Here is a 22,184-nt window from a genome sequence, read left to right as displayed (position 1 = left end):
GGAACCACTATCCCACCGGACCACCTCCTCTCCGGACAGCCCTGCAGCACCGGACCAGCGCCGAGCGGAGGTGAGTACTGTACAGAACTAAAGGGGGTGAGAGGGGGCTGGATGATGTCGAAGGCCGCAGTGGTCTTCAACCTGCGGACCTCCGGAGGTTTCAAAACTACAACTCCCAGCAAGCTCGGACAGCCGATCGCTGCCCGGGCTTGCTGGGAGCTGTAGTTTTGAAACCTCTGGAGGTCCGCAGGTTGAAGACCACTGAGGGCGGATGATGAGAAGAGGATGATGAAGGGGGGTGTGGGATGATGAAGGGGGTGGGGATGATGACAAGGGGATGATGAAGGGGGGTGTGTGGGATGATTACAAGGGGATGATGAAGGGGGTGGGGATGATGACAAGGGGATGATGAAGGGGGTGGGGATGATGACAAGGGGATGATGAAGGGGGTGGGGATGATGACAAGGGGATGATGAAGGGGGGGTGTGGATGATGACAAGGGGATGATGAAGGGGGGTGTGGATGATGACAAGGGGATGATGAAGGGGGGATGTGTGGGATGATGACAAGGGGATGATGACAGGTGATAATGATGAGGGTCTGGATGATGACAGGCGGTGATTATGATGAGGATGTTAATGACGGGTCTGGATGATGACAGGGGGGGGATGATGTATTTCCCACCCTAGGCTTATACTCGAGTCAATAACTTTTCCTGGGATTTTGGGTTGAAATTAGGGGTCTCGGCTTATACTCGGGTCGGCTTATACTCGAGTATATACGGTACTTTGAAAAGGAAAACTAAATAAGATGTTAGCCTACTTGCTTAAGAACCAAAGGGAGAATAACAGTATTACTGCTTTAAAAAGGGGAAATGGACAATAACTACAGATAAACATGAATTAGAATAAATGATAATTTCGTATTGACAAAAGTTTTCTGGAAAATATTAATATTCCCCGTTTGACAGCTCCTGGTCATCTGGTCCCTCACTTGTCCCTCTACTTGAAAGATGGTCTCTTTTCAGCAGTGACTGCCAGCTCAGCTAATTACTGACCAAGGTGGAACACTATTGCAGCCTGTGATTGGCTCAGCCAGCCATCACTGCTGAGCAAATCCTGTGTAGGAAGTAGTGGGGCAAGTGGCTGACCAGGAGATGTCGCACCAAGATCTTTGTAGGAACAAGGTAGGTGAGTATGCATTTTCTTTATTTTTCTTTTCTTTTTTTTCTTTTTTATAATACTGACCACAAATTATAGAAAAAATTAATATGCAGGAATAACATAATTGTTTTATAGCTTAGTTGATTGTGGATGCAGTTTTATCATTTATACATCTGTAATAAGAGTAAATTTTTTTTATTTTTAGTGGTTTTTTGTTTTTGTTTTTTTTATTCTACTTTTTCTTTGTTGTTTACCGAGACATGTTGTATTCTCTTTTGTTAAATGGCAGAATGATGAGGAACCTGAACAAAGTTATGTGTTTGATACTGATGAAGAATTAGAGACTGAGATGCTCAAGGTAGGAGTCTTTGTATTCCCCTCTCCATGAAATTATTTATGTCCTGTCTGGTACTTTTTTTTTTTTTTTTTTTTTGCATTTTTTTTTCTGAGATGTAACCAAAAACCTGTAATTTTGGACATTATTATTATTTTTTTTTATGTCTGCCGTTCACTGCACATGACCATTAATATTTTATTTTAATAGATAGAACATTTTCACGCGTGGCAATGCCAAATATGTTTAATAATTGTTAGTAATTGTTTAAATTATTATTATTATTATTTTTTTTTTTGTAAAATAGAAAAAAAGAGTGACTTCTTTTTTGGGAGGCAGGGGCATTTCACATTTATTAAACCCAGGGCGTGCTGGGAGTTGTAGTTGTGTACTACATAGAGAGACACATGTTAGGGCAACAATCCTTAATCTATGACTCTAGCTGTTGCAAAACTACAACTCCCAGCTTGTTCTCACTATTAGGGCATGCTGGGAGTTGTAGTTGATGACCTATGACTTTCCAGCTGCTGCAAAACTACATCTCCCAGTATGTTTCTTACTCTGCAACTTTTTCGTGCGACTTTTAACCCCTTAAGGACTCAGCCCATTTTGGCCTTAAGGACTCAGACAATTTAATTTTTACGTTTTCACTTTTTCCTCCTCGCCTTCTAAAAATCATAACTCTTTTATATTTTCATCCACAGACTAGTATGAGGGCTTGTTTTTTGCGTGACCAGTTGTCCTTTGTAATGACATCACTCATTATATCATAAAATGTATGGCGCAACCAAAAAACACTATTTTTGTGGTGAAATTAAAACGAAAAACGCAATTTTGCTAAATTTGGAAGGTTTCGTTTTCACGCCGTACAAATTATGGTAAAAATTATGTGTGTTCTTTATTCTGAGGGTCAATACGATTAAAATGATACCCATTATTACATACTTTTCTATTATTGTTGCGCTTAAAAAAATCACAAACTTTTTAACCAAATTAGTACGTTTATAATCCCTTTATTTTGATGACCTCTAACTTTTTTATTTTTCCGTATAAGCGGCGGTATGAGGGCTCATTTTTTGCGCCATGATCTATACTTTTTTTTGATACCACATTTGCATATAAAAAACTTTTTATAAATTTTTTATAATTTTTTTTTTAATAAAATGTATTAAAAAAGTAGCAATTTAGTACTTTTTTTTTTTTTTCGTTCACGCCGTTCACTGTACAGGATCATTAACATTTTATTTTAATATATAGATTTGTGTAGCTCACTTAGTAGTAGATTGTACCTGAGGTTAAAGGTGTTGCCTTTACCCAAGAAGGCCTATAATTAAACTGTATGAGGGTATATAAACGTATTTATATAAAACCAGTCCTCAAGGTACAATTTGAAAAAAGAGAAAAGAAAAAAGAGAAGAAAAAGGAATGTAAGAAATAAGAGTTGGTCCAGAAAAAGTTAATATGTGGTATTTATTGATTGCAACAATTATTTAAAATAAAATATGATATAGGACAACCTATTAAACCTCAGCAGGGCCCTTGCATGGGGTATAGGGGTCCAAAAAATGCGAATGGTAAAAATGGAAAAAGATAAAACAATTATGTGGAGATAAAATATAATAAAATAAATTGTAGTAATGTACTGTATATCGAAAACAGTTATTGGCAGTCTCTTGTATAAATCGAATTCATTCGTTTGAAGCGCTTATTAGAGGGTGCCTGAGATGTTCAGCATTGGAGTGGAAATGTACTGTAATAATGAGCTGGCGATCTGTCTCAGTTCATTCAGAAATTAGCATACAGATTTGCCGTAGTGGTACAGTGTGACAATGTTGGCACAGTTCATGTAACAGTGTGTAGATGTTGTCGATCTTCGGTAGATGATACAGTGTTGCCAAAGGGCTGTGCTGCACTGCAGTATCGTACGGCTGTTTGTAATAGAGTTCGGTGCACAGCACCACTCACCGGCTCCTAGGAAGAACAAGACGGGACAGACTGGCACGGCTGGGCAGTCGGCACAGATGGAAAAGTGACTGTCCGGCAGTTGGATAGCTAGGTCCTGGGCTGGCACGGCTGGCGTCCGGCCTGTTGAGGTAAATGTCCAGGACTGTGGTTTGCCGTTGGATGTTTCGGAGCTAGTTTCGGGGAGTGGTGATCTGTGGTGGCGTCCTCGTGTCTGAACGGAGCGCTATCTGCGCGCGTAAAGCGGTGGTCACCGCACAGAGGGCATCCAGCAGTTGCGAATGGTTAGCGATATACAGTGTATTCTCAAATAGCTATACGCGTTTCAAGGCCTCGGGCCTTTTCTTCAGTAGCAATGGAGATGTATTAAGGAGAAATTATGAAACAATTTATAGTGTCTGTACTGTGATGTCATTATCGTTTAGGATCGGTGTGAGAACCTGGAAATCAGGTAATGACTGTAAGAAATGGTTACTGGACCGTAACAGGGAAGGAGAAATAAGTTTAAGTGTGAGATAGTGGGAAAGAAAAGAAGGAGAAATAGAAATTGAGTGTGATTGAGATTAGTGTGTGTATACAGAATTGTGTATGTAGAGTCTTGTAAAAATTCTTTAATGAAGAGGAGATCATGGATATATAGATATTGAAATATTTTTGGAACATAGTGGATAATATGTAGTGATAGTACATGTGTAAAGATAGATGCATTATACATATATGTATGTGTGCGCATGGGTATGGGCACGTATGAATCGTGGTGTGATAAGAGTGTGTGTAGGATTATCAAATTTATGTGTGAGGTAGATGTGAGTGTTGACGGACATTGGTAGTGATATGATGGAAATGTGAATTAGAAAAGGTGGTATTAAAAATATGGGTGGAAAATGGGGGAAGAGGATATGGAAAAAAAAAATGAAGTGCGATGAGTAAAAATTAATATATGAGAAATAAACAAAAATAAATAAAAATAAGAATACATATGAGAAATGGAAAATAAATAAAAATGAAAAATAAAGAATAAAAATGGAAATAATAATATTCATAGAGAATAAACATAATAAAAATAAAAATAGAAGATAAATAAAAATTAATAATTGATAAGAATAATAAAATTAATAAAATTAAAAATAAATAAAAATAGATGGAGATGAGGATGTAGATATATCAGTAAATATATGGTGAACTTCGTATTCTGTGTGAGGCAATTCCTGGATAGGTTCGCTCACAGGAAGCGTCACTGCGTCGATATGCGACCAGGCAGTCACGGGTCGTGGGAGCGAGCCAGATCCAGGACCTACAGGAAACCAAAGATCTCAAGTTCTGCATTAAGTCCTCTTGGTGCCAATGAGTCGAACTCGAAAATCTTCCTTGATTCGGCCTTCGACATCTGTGTAATATAATCGCCGCCTCTCCAACATCTTCGTACACTCTGTATGGCTGTGAAAAAAAGTTCGGATGGATTTTGTTTGTGATGTTCGAGAAAATGTAATGATAGTGGGTGGGATTTTAAACCTTTTCTTATGTTATACATGTGTTCGATGATACGGGTTTTAAGTTGTCTTTTAGTGCGGCATATATATTGCTTACCGCAATTGCATTGTATCAGATAAATTACGCCTTTGCTGTTACAAGTAAGGCATTCAGAGATTGTATGTGAGAATTGATTAGAGGTAGAGATAATTTCTGTGATTTTTCTCGGAAAATTTGTGTTTTTACAGGCTGTGCAGGTTCCACATCTGTGGAACCCTTTAGTCTCCACTTGGTTGCAGACTAAAGGGTTCCACAGATGTGGAACCTGCACAGCCTGTAAAAACACAAATTTTCCGAGAAAAATCACAGAAATTATCTCTACCTCTAATCAATTCTCACATACAATCTCTGAATGCCTTACTTGTAACAGCAAAGGCGTAATTTATCTGATACAATGCAATTGCGGTAAGCAATATATATGCCGCACTAAAGGACAACTTAAAACCCGTATCATCGAACACATGTATAATATAAGAAAAGGTTTAAAATCCCACCCACTATCATTACATTTTCTCGAACATCACAAACAAAATCCATCCGAACTTTTTTTCACAGCCATACAGAGTGTACGAAGATGTTGGAGAGGCGGCGATTATATTACACAGATGTCGAAGGCCGAATCAAGAAAGATTTTCGAGTTCGACTCATTGGCACCAAGAGGACTTAATGCAGAACTCGAGATCTTTGGTTTCCTGTAGGTCCTGGATCTGGCTCGCTCCCACGACCCGTGACTGCCTGGTCGCATATCGACGCAGTGACGCTTCCTGTGAGCGAACCTATCCAGGAATTGCCTCACACAGAATACGAAGTTCACCATATATTTACTGATATATCTACATCCTCATCTCCATCTATTTTTATTTATTTTTAATTTTATTAATTTTATTATTCTTATCAATTATTAATTTTTATTTATCTTCTATTTTTATTTTTATTATGTTTATTCTCTATGAATATTATTATTTCCATTTTTATTCTTTATTTTTATTTATTTTCCATTTCTCATATGTATTCTTATTTTTATTTATTTTTGTTTATTTCTCATATATTAATTTTTACTCATCGCACTTCATTTTTTTTTTCCATATCCTCTTCCCCCATTTTCCACCCATATTTTTAATACCACCTTTTCTAATTCACATTTCCATCATATCACTACCAATGTCCGTCAACACTCACATCTACCTCACACATAAATTTGATAATCCTACACACACTCTTATCACACCACGATTCATACGTGCCCATACCCATGCGCACACATACATATATGTATAATGCATCTATCTTTACACATGTACTATCACTACATATTATCCACTATGTTCCAAAAATATTTCAATATCTAGATATCCATGATCTCCTCTTCATTAAAGAATTTTTACAAGACTCTACATACACAATTCTGTATACACACACTAATCTCAATCACACTCAATTTCTATTTCTCCTTCTTTTCTTTCCCACTATCTCACACTTACACTTATTTCTCCTTCCCTGTTACGGTCCAGTAACCATTTCTTACAGTCATTACCTCATTTCCAGGTTCTCACACCGATCCTAAACGATAATGACATCACAGTACAGACACTATAAATTGTTTCATAATTTCTCCTTAATACATCTCCATTGCTACTGAAGAAAAGGCCCGAGGCCTTGAAACGCGTATAGCTATTTGAGAATACACTGTATATCGCTAACCATTCGCAACTGCTGGATGCCCTCTGTGCGGTGACCTGCAGGCGATCCGATCATTCCTTCAAATCGCGCACTGCCGCAGATGCCGGGATCTGTATTGATCCCGGCACCTGAGGGGTTAATGGCGGACGCCCGCGAGATCGCGGGCGTCGGCCATTGCCGGCGGGTCCCTGGCTGCGATCAGCAGCCGGGATCAGCCGCGCATGACACGGGCATCGCTCCAATGCCCGCGGTTATGCACAGGACGTAAATGTACGTCCTGGTGCGTTAAGTACCACCGCACCAGGACGTACATTTACGTCCTGCGTCCTTAAGGGGTTAAACCTGTTGCACCAAAATGTGCGACTTTTTAAATATGTTGTTCAAAGGCAGTTTTGAAAGCCAGTGATACATTCCTGACCACTGCATCTGCAAAGACAGATTTGACTGTCAACATTAATTTCTCAGTAATCTGCTGTGCTTCAAAAAGGTGCAAAAATGTTGCATGCAGCATACGTGCGACCTTTTTGCACCATACCACAGCAAAAAACAAAAAAAAGCTTTATTCCGCCCCCAAAACATCTTATCCCCTATCCAAAGTTCTGCCCCCTATATACAAGTCTGGGATGGGGCGTGGCAGCCATCATGCCCCCTCCCATAGACTTTCATTAAGGGGGCGGACTGTGACATAACAAGGGGCGGAGCCATGACATCACGATGATCCGGCCCCTGTATCGCTCTTCATTATTAACAGAGTTTTCTCTGTGCTGTGAGGACAGCGGGGTGCTGCATCCGAGATTGCGGGGGCCCCCTTTGGATAGGGGATAAAATGTCTAGGGGCGGAGTATCCCTTCAATCGCTTGATAAATTCCCCCCTCCACACTTTTTCATTGGAAGGATATAATATTAGAAAGCGCAAACTAAGTTCTGGACCAGTGGGAGGAAACAGACTGATTGGAATAGCTGTATAACCAGATAGGGTGTAAATAACAGCTAAAGAAACCTGTAGAAGAGATGAGACGGCTACCAAAAAGGGACATCTGGGCAACAGAAAAAATCAAAAACCTCAAGGACATGAAAATAAAGTCATGATTTCTGGCCTTGAGCTAGCGGTTAGGCCTTATACAGAAAAAAATGTGTTTCAACAGATGTCCTGTCCAAAGTAGTAAAACTGAAAGCTAGTGGAAGACTAAAAATTATAGAGAAGGGACATCTGCATGGTGGGTGTTGTTCCATCATGGGAAAACAAGAAGAACAATGCATTCAGGCTTAAGATTGATGACTGGATGGAATCACTGGTGTAATACTGAGATGTAGGGGAGGTTTTCTCAAAAGAGCAACCCCATGAAGATAGGAAGGGAAAAAAACATGAACAGGAGTTATCATTTGGGTTATCATTTAGACAGGGGGAATGTTGAGGATATTTTGCCTTGGAATAGAGATCAATCATACAGTAAAGGTTACATGGTCAGCCAGAAACCTTACATGACTGGAGAGCACCCTTGTGAGGATGCTAGGGGCAGGTGTCCGGCATGATCTCTCTCTATCTAGCAGGTGATGAAATTATTTAGTGGGACCTATACGGCCCTTTGGCCAGATGTTTCCCACCCCTGCAGTAGAGGGTAAGCTACATAACACTGTTACCCCACTTATGGAAGGGGTTAATGATGTGTCCTCTTGCCCCGGAATGTAGGGCACTCTATGTAGAGTTGGAGAGCCATCTGCATAACACACTTATTCCCCTACTGTGGCAGGTGGTTCAGCTCTGTAGTAATGTCAGGAGCTCCATGTAGAGAGGCAGCTGGGTAATGCAATTACTCTGCCTATGGAAGGTAGTAATGTACCCATCAGTTTAGCAATCACAAGTGCCCCAAGGAGTAGTAGAGAAACCTCTATATGACACTGTTATTCTGGCTATGGAAGGGGGTAATGTGTCTGTCTATAGAGCAACACCTGGTGCACCATGTAGTAGTAGAGCGCCATTTGCACAACAGTAGTATTCTGCCTATGGAAGGTAAAGTATCTGCATTGTAAAGTCAGGTGCCCTATGTAGCTACATAGAGCCATTGGTGTATCACTATTATTCTGCCTATAGAAGGGGGTTATACTCCAGAGAGTAGTAGAGAGTCATCTGCTTAATGCTATTAGTCTATGCAAAGGGGTAATATGCCAAACTGCATAGCTTTATCAAGTGCTGCAAGTTGCAGTAATAGGCATCTAACATAACACTATTATACCACCTGCAAGAGAGGGCAATGTAGCTGTGACAGAAATTCTGCATAGCACTATTACTCCACCTAAGGAAGGGTGGGAAAAAAACTGCAAACTTAGGGGCCATAAGGACAGGATTAGGTACCCTGTGAGAAAATTGAGGAAGCCCAAACGGAGAGGTGGCCCTAGGGACAATAAAATGGAAGTTAAGCCTGCCATTTTAGAGGGGGACCTCTAAAAGGTGTGTGTGTGGGGGGGGGGGGGGGGGGGAGGGGAGGGGGGGGGGTGTACATATTAAACTCTCTGCAGAAGGGTCAGCCCTAAGTGTACCTGCTTTGTCTCAAAGTTCTGTAGAGCTGCTGAAAGCAGAGATTTTCATGCTGGCTTCTACTATACTGTCTGGCATCTTTGGGTGTGTGCAGTGTCACCCATTTGGTAACCTCACACTCTAAATGAGTGGGGTGCCGGCACTCTGATATGGAGTGGCAGAGAAGGGGAGTGGTGACCAGCAGTGGAGGAAAGAAAAAGGCAGGGGGCTTACTTGTCTCTGCTCCTGGCAGGGGGAATTAGGTCTAGTGTGACAGCCCACACTGACGACTTCACAGAAGGGTGCGTTCACATCACTTTTTTGTTAGGGTGCATTCACATCACGGTTTTGCTATACAGTTCCGGTGTACTGTTTTGTATAGGAAGACCGTATACATAGACCTCCCATGCATAAACGTATGAAACAAGATGCATCCGATTGTGTACGGTTTTGTTTTGTTTTTTTCCCGTACACAAAACTGCAGTCTACTATGGTTTTGTGTCCTGTTTAAAAACTGTTTAAAAACTGTATACAAACCGTATCCTTTTTTTTTTTTAACGTTGAAGTCAATGAAAAATGGACGTGTGGTTTTTGGGATATGTTTTTTTTCTTGTTCATTGCAAACCACCTCTACTTTCCTTGGAATTTCAATAAAACAATTGGAACTTTATTGTACTAAAGGGTTAATAAAAAAAAAGTATGCATTTTTTTTATTACAAAAACTGATGCACCCGGACCTTTAAATTCAAACCGCATATGATTTAAAACTGTATGCAGTTTCATTGCAGAGCACAAGTTTGCATTCAGTTTTTAGGGCATCTGTTCTGCACAAAAAAAAAAAAAAACTAATGCAAAACAGTATGGCAAAAATTGTGATGTGAATGCACCATGGTTGCAGTATACAGTTTTCAATTTTAAAAACTGTATACCATCATATAGAAAATGTATTCATTGACCTACCATACAGAAACGTACACAACTAGATGTATCCAGTTGTGTAAGTTTTTGTACTTGTATGGTTTTCTGCATTTTTTTCCCCTTGCACAAAACCGTGGTCAGGAGCCGTCCCTCACCGCTGCAGTACTACTTCTAACTACTACTACTACTCCTATCATGGGACATACTCTGTTCCATAATGGGAGTAGTAGTCCCTCCCCCCCCCGACATGTCCCTGTACTCCTACTCCCAAACATGGAACAGACTCTGTAGTAGTACAAGCGCTTCCGCAAAGTCACCGCAGCCACCCGCAGACTCCTGCAGCCGGGGTGTGCTATTACTCTGAGTCTGTGCCATTTTGGGAGTAGTAGTAGTACTGCAGCGCTGAGGGGTGGTTCTGCACATCACCCGGCTGCGGGAGTATGCGGACAGCTGTGGAATGGGTCTTTGTCCAGTATAAAAACCTTATACGTTTTTTTATAACATCCAATTTTGCATTGGATTATTTTTATAAAAGAATATAAAAATAAAATAAAAAATAGAAAAGCTCAGCAGCGGTCTGTCTCCAAAGGAAAATAAGCCAAAACTGATTATCTCAGTGCCTGCAGGAGGACACCCCTCCCTAACACTTGTTTGCTTAGTGTTGCCTCCTAGGTACATTAGCATATACATATGGTGTTCTGTGTCCCACAATGATATTTCTACTTAAGACCACTCTTCTAATAAAGAATATTCATAATTATTATTAATACATGCTATTTGTATCAGTCTGTAGAGGACCTGGATAAAAGCTATGAGTCATTGTCTACAAGCTCTCCACAAATGCTTGTACCTGATATTAAAGTAGACAATAATGCTGTGGATGAGGAAGAAGATGAAGGTATAGAAGAAGAGGAAGAAGAAGATGATTGGGGTAAGAACTATTTTATAAAAGTATTTTCTCTGCAGTTCATTTGCATTAACTTTTTTAATGGATTTCTTCTGCAGTCTAAGACTTTGGGATGGATTCATCAAGACCGGTGTCTCACACACCTCTTTATAAATCCCTGCGCATAGGAGTATGCCTGCTTGCTCCGTTTATGCGAGTGCGGCAGAAAATAGTAAAAAATTAGCAAATTTTTGCACAAACTACGTGATTTGCGAAACAATTCTTGCGTTTTCAATGATCTGTGCTAATAACAGTTTTGGAAACGGATGCCTGATTGGTTATTTTGTATGTATTTAACTGTAGTTTTCTTCAAGAAAAATGTATAAAGTAGCCGCCTTAACAAGACAATCCCATTTCTTAAAGGGGTTATCCAGGAAAAACCTTTTTTATATATAAATACAAAAAATATTGCAGCACAACTCGGAAAAAATGTAGTGGGTGCCAAGCATCCCAGGCCCGATCACGGCCAACCAGATACTAAAACAAAGCAATGGTGCAGCACTACTAAACTAATATGGGGCATGGAACATCTTAGCTATGAGGAGCGATTAAAGGAGTTACAATTGTTTAGTCTTGAGAAGAGACGTTTAAGGGGGGATATGATAAACGTATATAAGTATATTAATGGCCCATACAAAAAATATGGAGAAAAACTGTTCCAGGTTAAACCCCCCCAAAGGACGAGGGGGCACTCCCTCCGTCTGGAGAAGAAAAAGTTTAGTCTCAAGGGGCGACACGCCTTCTTTACCGTGAGGACTGTGAATTTATGGAACGGTCTACCTCAGGAACTGGTCACAGTAGGAACAATTAACAGCTTTAAAACAGGATTAGATACATTTATGGAACAAAATAACATTAATGCTTATGAAGAAATATAAAATCCCATCCCTTCCCCAATATCGCGCCACACCCCTACCCCTTAATTCCCTGGTTGAACTTGATGGACATATGTCTTTTTTCGACCGTACTAACTATGTAACTAACTATGTAACTATGTAACTCCAATTAACACTATAATATATTTTTACAGATTCTTAATGTATTTATTTTTAGAGTATTTTGCACAGGTGTTTTTTTTATGCACTACTTAGTATAGGTTATTTATAGTTTATATATAGAAGTATTAATATTTATTTCTAATTGACATCACGCACTAGTGAGGTCTTAGTACATGTAATGCCACAGCCACAATATGTTACCACATTTACCTACGATGGTTTTCCCGTTCCGGACATCCGTGACAGCTTGTTAGCGTAACGGGTCAGCTGACACACGAGTCATGTGCTTTAGCACATGACCCGTTTGTTTTGTTTCTGACACATGCGTCCGGCGAGTCAGTACGAGCCGGCGGCGTCAGGAGGTTGGCGCATGCGCACGGCCGAACGCCACAAACCGTCAGCGCCATTACACACACAGAGCGGGTGAGTTCTTCCATGCGACTACGATGTACAATCATGTTTACTAAAGATGTTTTGTATATTATTGATTATGTCATTAACTAGGAGTCTAGAATTTCAAGCATTTTTATCTATGTACATGTTTTTAATCAATTAACACTTTATGTACTACAACGGTACTCTTTACGACACTTTGAATGAGCACTTTATTAATGCATTGTACTGTATTGATTATGGATTATACACTTTGGATTGTTTTAATTATTTGTTGATTGTATACACTTGAATGGGTATAAAAACCCCTTACTTGGCAGTTGTCACTAGGCTTGAGAAAGGCTCTATTGTTGAGCTGAAACGTTGCTGTATTTTTGAGATGTGGTGAATAAATACACTATTTTTTTTATTTAAATTGGAATGCTGCACCATTGCTTTGTTTTAGTAGTTTTATATATATATATATATATATATATATATATATATATCAACTGGCTCCAGAAAGTTAAACAGATTTGTAAAATATTCGGGTAGAAAAACAGACATGGTGCACATCTACAATGTTGCATAATGATCTGATTGCTTCTCAGCACAATATCAAAAACTAACAGGTTGTTAGTATACATTTTTGATCAAAAAGTACAAGCCCACTCGCCACGTCAAGGCCACCTATCCAGAGTGGGTCCCTAACGTCCCTAGCATGGCGCAGCACCGGGCGGCGATCACCACCGCCGCGACACCAATGCCCACAGGGGGAACGACCCACCGGCAGAGCGGCCCCAATGCCACTCAAACCAGTCTATGGGCCGCACCCCCCCCCCCCCCCCCCCCGCAGACACGGCGCCACGGCAGCAATGGACACCGCACAGCACCGCCCGGTGCTGCGCCATTTTATGCTAGGGACGGTAGGGACCCACTCTAAATAGGTGGCCTTGACGTGGCGAGTGGGCTTGTACTTTTTGATCAAAAATGTATACTAACAACCTGTTAGTTTTTGATATTATGCTGAGAAGCAATCAGATCATTATACAAGATTGTAGATGTGCACCATGTCTGTTTTTCTACCCGAATTCACACTGTGATTTCTATCCCCTCTTTTTTTTTTTTTTAACATGTGCTGGACTCTTCCCCACCCCCTCAGCCCAACCCTATATAAGTAGTAGTTAGCTACACATGGGTCATTTCTTTCCTAGCAGCCTCCCAGTCTGACTGGGAGAGTATGGTAAGTGAGCCATTACACCTTGTTCACACTGGTGTGGTACTGTGCGGTGTCCGTTGCTGCCGTGGCGCCATGTCTGCGGGGGGGTGCGGCCCATAGACTGGTTTGAGTGGCATTGGGGCCGCTCTGCCGGTGGGTCGTTCCCCCCTGTGGGCATTGGTGTCGCGGCGGTGGTGGTCGCCGCCCGGTGCTGCGCCATTTTATGCTAGGGACGTTAGGGACCCACTCTAAATAGGTGGCCTTGACGTGGCGAGTGGGCTTGTACTTTTTGATCAAAAATGTATACTAACAACCTGTTAGTTTTTGATATTATGCTGAGAAGCAATCAGATCATTATACAAGATTGTAGATGTGCACCATGTCTGTTTTTCTACCCGGATTCACACTTTGATTTCTATCCCCTCCTTTTTCTTTGTTTTAACATGTGCTGCACTCTTCCCCACCCCCTCAGCCCAACCCTATATAAGTAGTAGTTAGCTACACATGGGTCATTTCTTTCCTAGCAGCCTCCCAGTCTGACTGGGAGAGCATGGTAAGTGAGCTATTACATCCCTGTTCACACTGGTGTGGTGCTGTGCGGTGTCCGTTGCTGCCGTGGCGCTGTGTCTGCGGGGGGGTGCGGCCCATAGACTGGTTTGAGTGGCATTGGGGCCGCTCTGCCAGTGGGTCGTTCCCCCCTGTGGGCATTGTCGTCGCGGCGGCGGTGCTCGCTGCTCGGTGCTGCGCCATTTTATGCTAGGGACGTTAGGGACCCACTCTGGATAGGTGGCCTTGACGTGGCGAGTGGGCTTGTACTTTTTGATCATAAATGTATACTAACAACCTGTTAGTTTTTGATATTATGCTGAGAAGCAATCAGATCATTATACAAGATTGTAGATGTGCACCATGTCTGTTTTTCTACCCGAATTCAGATTTGTAAAATACTTCTATTAAAACATCTTAATCCTTTTAGTACTTATGAGCTTCTGAAGTTAAGGTTGTTCTTTTCTTTCTAAGTGCTCTCTGATGACACGTGTCTCGGGAATCACCCAGTTTAGAAGCAAATCCCCATAGCAAACCTCTTCTAAACTGGGCGGTTCCCGAGACACGTCTCATCAGAGAGCACTTAGACAGAAAAGAACAATTTTAACTTCAGAAGCTCATAAGTACTGAATGGATTAAGATTTTTTAATAGAAGTAATTTACAAATCTGTTTAACTTTCTGGAGCCAGTTGATATATATATAAAAAAAAAAGTTTTTTCCTGGATAACCCCTTTAATGCCTTTAACCCCTTAAGGACGCAGGACGTAAATGTACGTCCTGGTGAGGTGGTACTTAACGCACCAGGACGTACATTTACGTCCTAAGCATAACCGCGGGCATCGGAGCGATGCCCGTGTCATGCGCGGCTGATCCCGGCTGCTGATCGCTGCCAGGGACCCGCCGGCAATGGCCGACGCCCGCGATCTCGCGGGCGTCCGCCATTAACCCCTCAGGTGCCGGGATCAATACAGATCCCGGCATCTGCGGCAGTTCGCGATTTAAATGAACGATCGGATCGCCCGCAGCGCTGCTGCGGGGATCCGATCATTCATATCGCCGCACGGAGGTCCCCTCTCCTTCCTCCGTGCGGCTCCCGGCGTCTCCTGCTCTGGTCTGTGATCGAGCAGACCAGAGCAGGAGATGACCGATAATACTGATCTGTTCTATGTCCTATACATAGAACAGATCAGTATTAGCAATCATGGTATTGCTATGAATAGTCCCCTATGGGGACTATTCAAGTGTAAAAAAAAAATTAAAAAAATGTAAAAGTAAAAGTAAAAAAAAAAGTGAAAAATCCCCTCCCCCAATAAAAAAGTAAAACGTCCGTTTTTTCCTATTTTACCCCCAAAAAGCGTAAAAAACTTTTTTTATAGACATATTTGGTATCGCCGCGTGCGTAAATGTCCGAACTATTAAAATAAAATGTTAATGATCCCGTACGGTGAACAGCGTGAACGAAAAAAAAAAAAAAGTCCAAAATTCCTACTTTTTTAATACATTTTATTAAAAAAAAAATTATAAAAAATTTATTAAGTTTTTTACATGCAAATGTGGTATCAAAAAAAAGTACAGATCATGGCGCAAAAAATGAGCCCCCATACCGCCACTTATACGGAAAAATAAAAAAGTTAGAGGTCATCAAAATAAAGGGATTATAAACGGACTAATTTGGTTAAAAAGTTTGTGATTTTTTTTTTAAGCGCAACAATAATATAAATATATATAATAATGGGTATCATTTTAATCGTATTGACCCTCAGAATAAAGAACACATGTAATTTTTACCATAAATTGTAGGGCGTGAAAACAAAACCTTCCAAAATTAGCAAAATTGCGTTTTTCGTTTTAATTTCCCCACAAAAATAGTGTTTTTTGGTTGCGGCATACATTTTATGATATAATGAGTGATGTCATTACAAAGGACAACTGGTCGCGCAAAAAACAAGCCCTCATACTAGTCTGTGGATGAAAATATAAAAGAGTTATGATTTTTAGAAGGCGAGGAGGAAAAAATGAAAACGTAAAAATTAAATTGTCTGAGTCCTTAAGGCCAAAATGGGCTGAGTCCTTAAGGGGTTAAAGAAAACGTGGCCTTTCCTGACCTTTATATTTTAGTAAATACTTGGATTCCCCTTAAAATAGTCATTCTGGAACATAATTTGTTATACACCTGTGTTGTGCCGTACTTCTGTTATGCTTTCTAGAAATGCATAACTTAATAGCCAATTTGGTGTTACCAGTCAGGGACACACTCTGGAGAGTTTAGTAACTATGTAGCAATCACAGGGCTATAGGTAGCTGGGACCTCACTGCTAATGACTGGGAACACCAATCGCTCCTCTTACGGTTATTAACCCTTTAAACGTCGAGATCAATGCTAATCACAACGTTTTAAAGTATTAAATACCACATTATGGTTAACTGGGGTTGCTTATCAGTTTCCTTCTAAATGATTGCCGGGATCTGATGGAGCGCCGATCACAATGTATTATGCTATGCTATAGGCATATAAAGTTACCAATAAAAAACTACAGATCACAAACAATGAGCCCTTATGCAGCTCGGTATATGGAAAAATTAAAAAGTTAGTGGTCAAAAAAGGATAATTTAAAAAATGAACAAATGTTTTCAAATCAGTTCCTTACACGGACAGAGGTGTCGGGTCAGACTGGAAAGAATTACACAACTTCCTCTATAGCTGATAAGTACTGGAAGGATTAAGATTTTTAAATAGAAGTAATTTTCAAATCTGTTTAACTTTCTGGCACCAGTTGTTGTTTTGAAAACCTTTGTTTTCCTACTGGAGTACCCCTGTAAGCATTCTGATGTGTAAAAAAAAAAAAAAAAAAAAGTATAATAATAATAAATTAAAATAAATAAATTAGGTATTGTTTTAATCACATTGACCCATGAAATAAAGAGAACATGCTATTTTACCATAAAGTGCACTTTGTACAAACAAAAGCCTCCTCCCACCCCTCAAACTTGCATTTTTCTTTTCAGTTTCCCCTCACAAATATATATTGCAGTGTGACCCAACCTTTTTCGGCTCGGGGCACCCCGTGAATAAAAAATAAATAAATAAATAAAACGCAGGGCACCCCTACCGCAATGCACAATATCCAATATCTATTTATCAGTGGGTATGTAGTTTAAAGTGCTGCTTTATACAGCAACTCACATGTGACGTCTTCTCTGATCAACGTCGTTCCCTGTTCTTCCTGACCATTTCTTCCAGCCACAACTCTTCACCGTTAAAGCTGTAAAACAAATCTATTAGGGTCTGCACTTAACCAGCATTAGCCTCCAGATTCCCCTTTTACAAGTGAAGAGGAATACAGGGGCATATAGGTGTAAAGGGGTAACAGAGGGGTGTACATGGGAGACAGGTGTGTAGAGGAGTGTACATGGGTGACAGAGGGGTGTAGGGGGTGATAGAGGGGTTTACAGTGGAGACAGAGGGGTGTAGAGCAGTGTACATGGGTCGTAGAGTGGTGTAGGAGTGTACATGGGTGGCGGACCGGTGTAGAGGAGTGTACATGGGTGACAGAGGGGTATAGAGGAGTGTACATGGGTGGCAGACCGGTGTAGAGGAGTGTACATGGGTGACAGATGGGTGTAGAAGAGTGTACATGCATGACAGATGGGTGTAGAGGAGTGTACATGGGTGGCAGAGGGGTGTAGAGGAGTGTACATGGGTGGCAGAGGGGTGTAAAGGAGTGTACATGGGTTGCAGAGGGGTGTAGAGGAGTGTACATGGATGGCAGAGAGGTGTAGAGGAGTGTACATAGGTGGCAGAGGGGTGCAGAGGAGTGTACATGGGTGGCAGAGGGGTGTAGAGGAGTGTACATGGATGGCAGAGGGGTGTAGAGGAGTGTACATGGGTGGCAGAGGGGTGCAGAGGAGTGTACATGGGTGGCAGAGGGGTGTAGAGGAGTGTACATGGATGGCAGAGGGGTGTAGAGGAGTGTACATGGGTGACAGATGGGTGTACATGGGTGACAGAGGGGTGTAGAGGAGTGTACATGGGTGGCAGAGGGTGTAGAGGAGTGTACATGGATGGCAGAGGGGTGTAGAGGAGTGTACATAGGTGGCAGAGGGGTGCAGAGGAGTGTACATGGGTAACAAAGTGGTGTACATGGGTGGCAGAGGGGTGTAGAGGAGTTACAGATGGGTGTAGAAGTGTGTTCATGGGTGGTAGAGGGGTGTAAAGGGGTGTACATGGGTAGCAGAGGGTGTAAAGGGGTGTGCATGGGTGGCAGAGGGGTGTAAAGGGGTGTACATGGGTAGCAGAGGGGTGTAAAGGGGTGTGCATGGGTGGCAGAGGGGTGTAATGGGGTGTACATGGGTGGCAGAGGGGTGTAAAGGGGTGTACATGGGTGACAGAGGGGTGTAGAAGACTGTACATGTGTGACAGGGCGGTGTTGGGGGTGACAGGGTGGACAGAAGTGACAAGGTGGTAACGGGTGACAAAGGGACAGAGGGGTGAACATGGGTGACAAGGATGTGGACAATGGGGGGTGAACATGCGTGACACGAGGATGGACAGGGATGACAGAGGGGTGGACATGGAAGACGGGGTCAGAGGGGTGGACAAGGGTGACATGCGGTTAAAAGGGGTGGACAGGAGTGACAAAGAACGGTGGACTGGGGTGACAAAGGGACAGAGGGGTGAATAGGGGGGTGGTGACAGGTGTAGACTGGGGGGTGGTCAGAGGAGTGTACATGGGTAACAGAGGAGTGTACATGGGTAAAAGAGGAGTGTACATGGGTGGAAGGGGGGGGATGTACATGGGTGGAAGGGGGGGGGATGGACATGGGTGGAAGGGGGGGGGATGGACATGGGTGTAAGGGGGGGGGATGGACATGGGTGGAAGGGGGGGGATGGACATGGGTGGAAGGGGGGGGGGATGGACATGGGTGGAAGGGGGGGGGATGGACATGGGTGGAAGGGGGGGGATGGACACGGGTGGAAGGGGGGGGATGGACACGGGTGGAAGGGGGGGGGATGGACACGGGTGGAAGGGGGGGATGGACACGGGTGGAAGGGGGGGGGATGGACACGGGTGGAAGGGGGGGGATGGACACGGGTGGAAGGGGGGGGGTGGACACGGGTGGAAGGGGGGGGGTGGACATGGTATAGTACTTTTAAGCAAGCCATTTTTCTTCCCTGTTCTTTCCCTCTCCGGCAGGGCACCGACTCAGGGCTCCGGCAGGGCACTCATTCACTGCGACGCAGGGGGACGCTGGGGCACAGATCACTACATCGGCCCGGCACAGCTTCCGCATACTTCCCCTCTATGGCAGGGCACTCACTGGGCCGCAGGGGGGAGGGGGACGCTAAGGGACGGACACACACAGCGCACACAAACTTCCCTCCCCCTGCGGCGCAGGGGAGGGAAATAAAAAAAAAATAACAAGCTGCGGCACCCCAGTTGGGAATCACTGATATATTGGGTCTGTGGATTGAAAAGTTTAAGAATTATGCCTCTTAAAAGTGGAGGATTAAATAAAAGAAAACTTAAAAATGAACATTGACTGTGTCCCCAAGCTCGAAATAGGCGGGGTTAATTAGTTGAAATCACATGAAAATACAAATGCTTATTATTTTGTTTCCTTAAAGATCCAGCTCTTCCTGAACCAAATGTGCATCAAATAACTTGCTTGAAAACTTATTTTGGCCATTCAAGTTTTAAGCCGTAAGTATCATGATTTCCAAGTGATTTACATAGAAAATAAATGTAATCCAAAAAGCAAACATTTTACGGGGAAGGGGGGGGGGGGGAGATTTATCAAAACCCGTGCAGAGGAAAAGTGAAGCAGGTGTGAAGATTGCTTCTTTTATTTTCCAGAGGCCATTTCAAAAATGAAAGAAGCGCACTGATTGATTGATATGGGCAACTGCTTCTTTTTTACGCATAGATTTTGATAAAGCTCCCCCAAGGTAAATATTTATGCCAGTTCTTTCAGAACATCATCACAAATGCATTTCTTTTTTTGAGCTTTCACAGCTGAAGTTGGAGTTCCCTTCTGACATCCTACCATTCATTGCTTATATATATTATGTGGAAACTGCTGATACAATACTATGTACACACTATTCAATGTTCTCTCATAACGGTTCTTACTGGCATTACTCTTCTTTCTTCATTAAAGGGGTTATCCAGGAAAAAACTTTTTTTTATATAGCAACTGGCTCCAGAAAGTTAAACAGATTTGTAAATTACTTATATTAAAAAAAAATCTTAATCCTTTCAGTACTTATGAGCTTCTGAAGTTAAGGTTGTTCTTTTCTGTCTAAGTGCTCTCTGATGACACGTGTCTCAGTTTAGAAGAGGTTTGCTATGGGCATTTGCTTCTAAACTGGGCGGTTCCCGAGACAGGTGTCATCAGAGAGCACTTAGACAGAAAAGAACAACCTTAACTTCAGAAGCTCATAAGTACTGAAAGGATTAAGATTTTTTTATTAGAAATCATTTACAAATCTGTTTAACTTTCTGGAGCCAGTTGATATATATAAAAAAAAGTTTTTTCCTGGATAACCCCTTTAAAGAACATGTAGATGTATTCTGTTGTGAGTACTAGCATGATAGTAGGGAATTTATATTTCCTGATGATGCTATGCACTCAATTTCCTTTAGCTTGTATAGGAGAACTAGTTTGGTATTTAAGAATGTTTTTATTGTATAAGAGGTAACAAACCTTCACTAAGTGATTGAAATTTATTACAATTTTAATGGAAATCTGTTAGGTCGAGATAATAGTTATAAGTATCAAGGGTACAAAAATTATTGATAATTATTGGGAGGAGGAGGCTTTATTGATAACTTTAGTTTTATTATTGATTTCTTCATCAGTATTTATCTAAACCTGTGTAGGGGAAGAGTGACAGTCACATTGCTTCATTAATTTTTAAAAAGGCTTCTGATAAATAAAAGAAACAATCTAAATCTCTACCAAAGTCCTGGAAAAAAAACCTTCCCGACCAATGATATACAGTGAGAAAATTAGGTTGCATTATGATTAAATATCTTAGGCTGCCCGTTCCTGAGATATTAGAGTTCATATTTTGTCTGACAATTCAGGGAATCGGTCAAATAGGCATGAACTTAATTTTAATCATGGGACTGAATATCAGGTGATTGGTGGGATTATAAAGTTGTTTAGTGAGTATTAGGCTAGGTTCACAGGACGGAATGTCCGGCATTCCATGTGGACTCTCCACAAAGAATGAACATATTGTTTCTTTATGTGTACACGGAAAGTGGAATTTCAGTGCTGGAAATATCTGGCACAGCGCAGCAGTATTAACGGGACTCTGCTGCATGGACATTCGGACATGTGAACATGGCATCAACACCCCTCAATGTACAACATTCACACTCCCTGACTGTATAATCCCATCCATCACATGATATTCACTCCCATTATTAAAATTAAGATCACGCCCAAATGACTGATTCCATGAATTGTCAGACAAGCTATAAACCCTCATATCTCAGGAACAGAAGGGCGTATCAAGAAACTGAAAAGGGTGTGTGATCTAGGCACCATAAGCAATTTAACCCCTTTATGACCCAGCAATTATTATTATTTTTTTTTTTTGGGCTCCCTTTTTTTTGCTCCTCACATTCTGAGACCTATGACTCTTTTGTTTTTCCACTGACAAGGTTCTATTAGGGCTTCAAATTCTGTAGTACGAGTTGTACTTTTCATTGGCACACTTTATTTTAGCATATAATGTATTACGGAGCCAGAAAAAAAAGTATACAAGGCAAAACTAAAAAAAAAAAATGGAATTGCGCTATTTGGTGGGGGATTTATTTTTTCAGGGTTCACAATTATGATAAATCTGACATGCAATCTTCTATCTTTGTTATTGAAAACTTGAAAAAGAAAAAAAAAGTTTGTTCAATGCCACTGACACCTTATAACTTTTTTTTATTTTTCCACCTACGGAGCTATGCTAGGGTTTATTTTTTTTGCGCCATGAACAA

General features: G+C 41.5%; 1 protein-coding gene across 2 annotated transcripts in view; it reads left to right on the top strand.

Moving 5' to 3' along the window:
• The window catches only part of WRN (WRN RecQ like helicase), a gene marked incomplete in the record, with an annotated part of 240,253 nt that overhangs the window by 90,358 nt on the left and 127,711 nt on the right, over window positions 1-22,184 (top strand). For both annotated transcript variants that reach the window (XM_056569404.1, XM_056569396.1), the window contains 3 exon segments: window positions 1,453-1,521; window positions 10,889-11,033; window positions 19,811-19,886. In XM_056569404.1, the coding sequence (XP_056425379.1) occupies window positions 1,453-1,521; window positions 10,889-11,033; window positions 19,811-19,886 (290 nt within the window).

The sequence above is a fragment of the Hyla sarda genome, chromosome 1 (assembly GCF_029499605.1).
Source record: "Hyla sarda isolate aHylSar1 chromosome 1, aHylSar1.hap1, whole genome shotgun sequence".
NCBI classification, from domain to species: Eukaryota; Metazoa; Chordata; class Amphibia; order Anura; family Hylidae; genus Hyla; species Hyla sarda.
The sequence above is the reverse complement of the archived record's forward strand: the minus strand, read 5'-3'. Positions and strand labels throughout refer to the sequence as shown.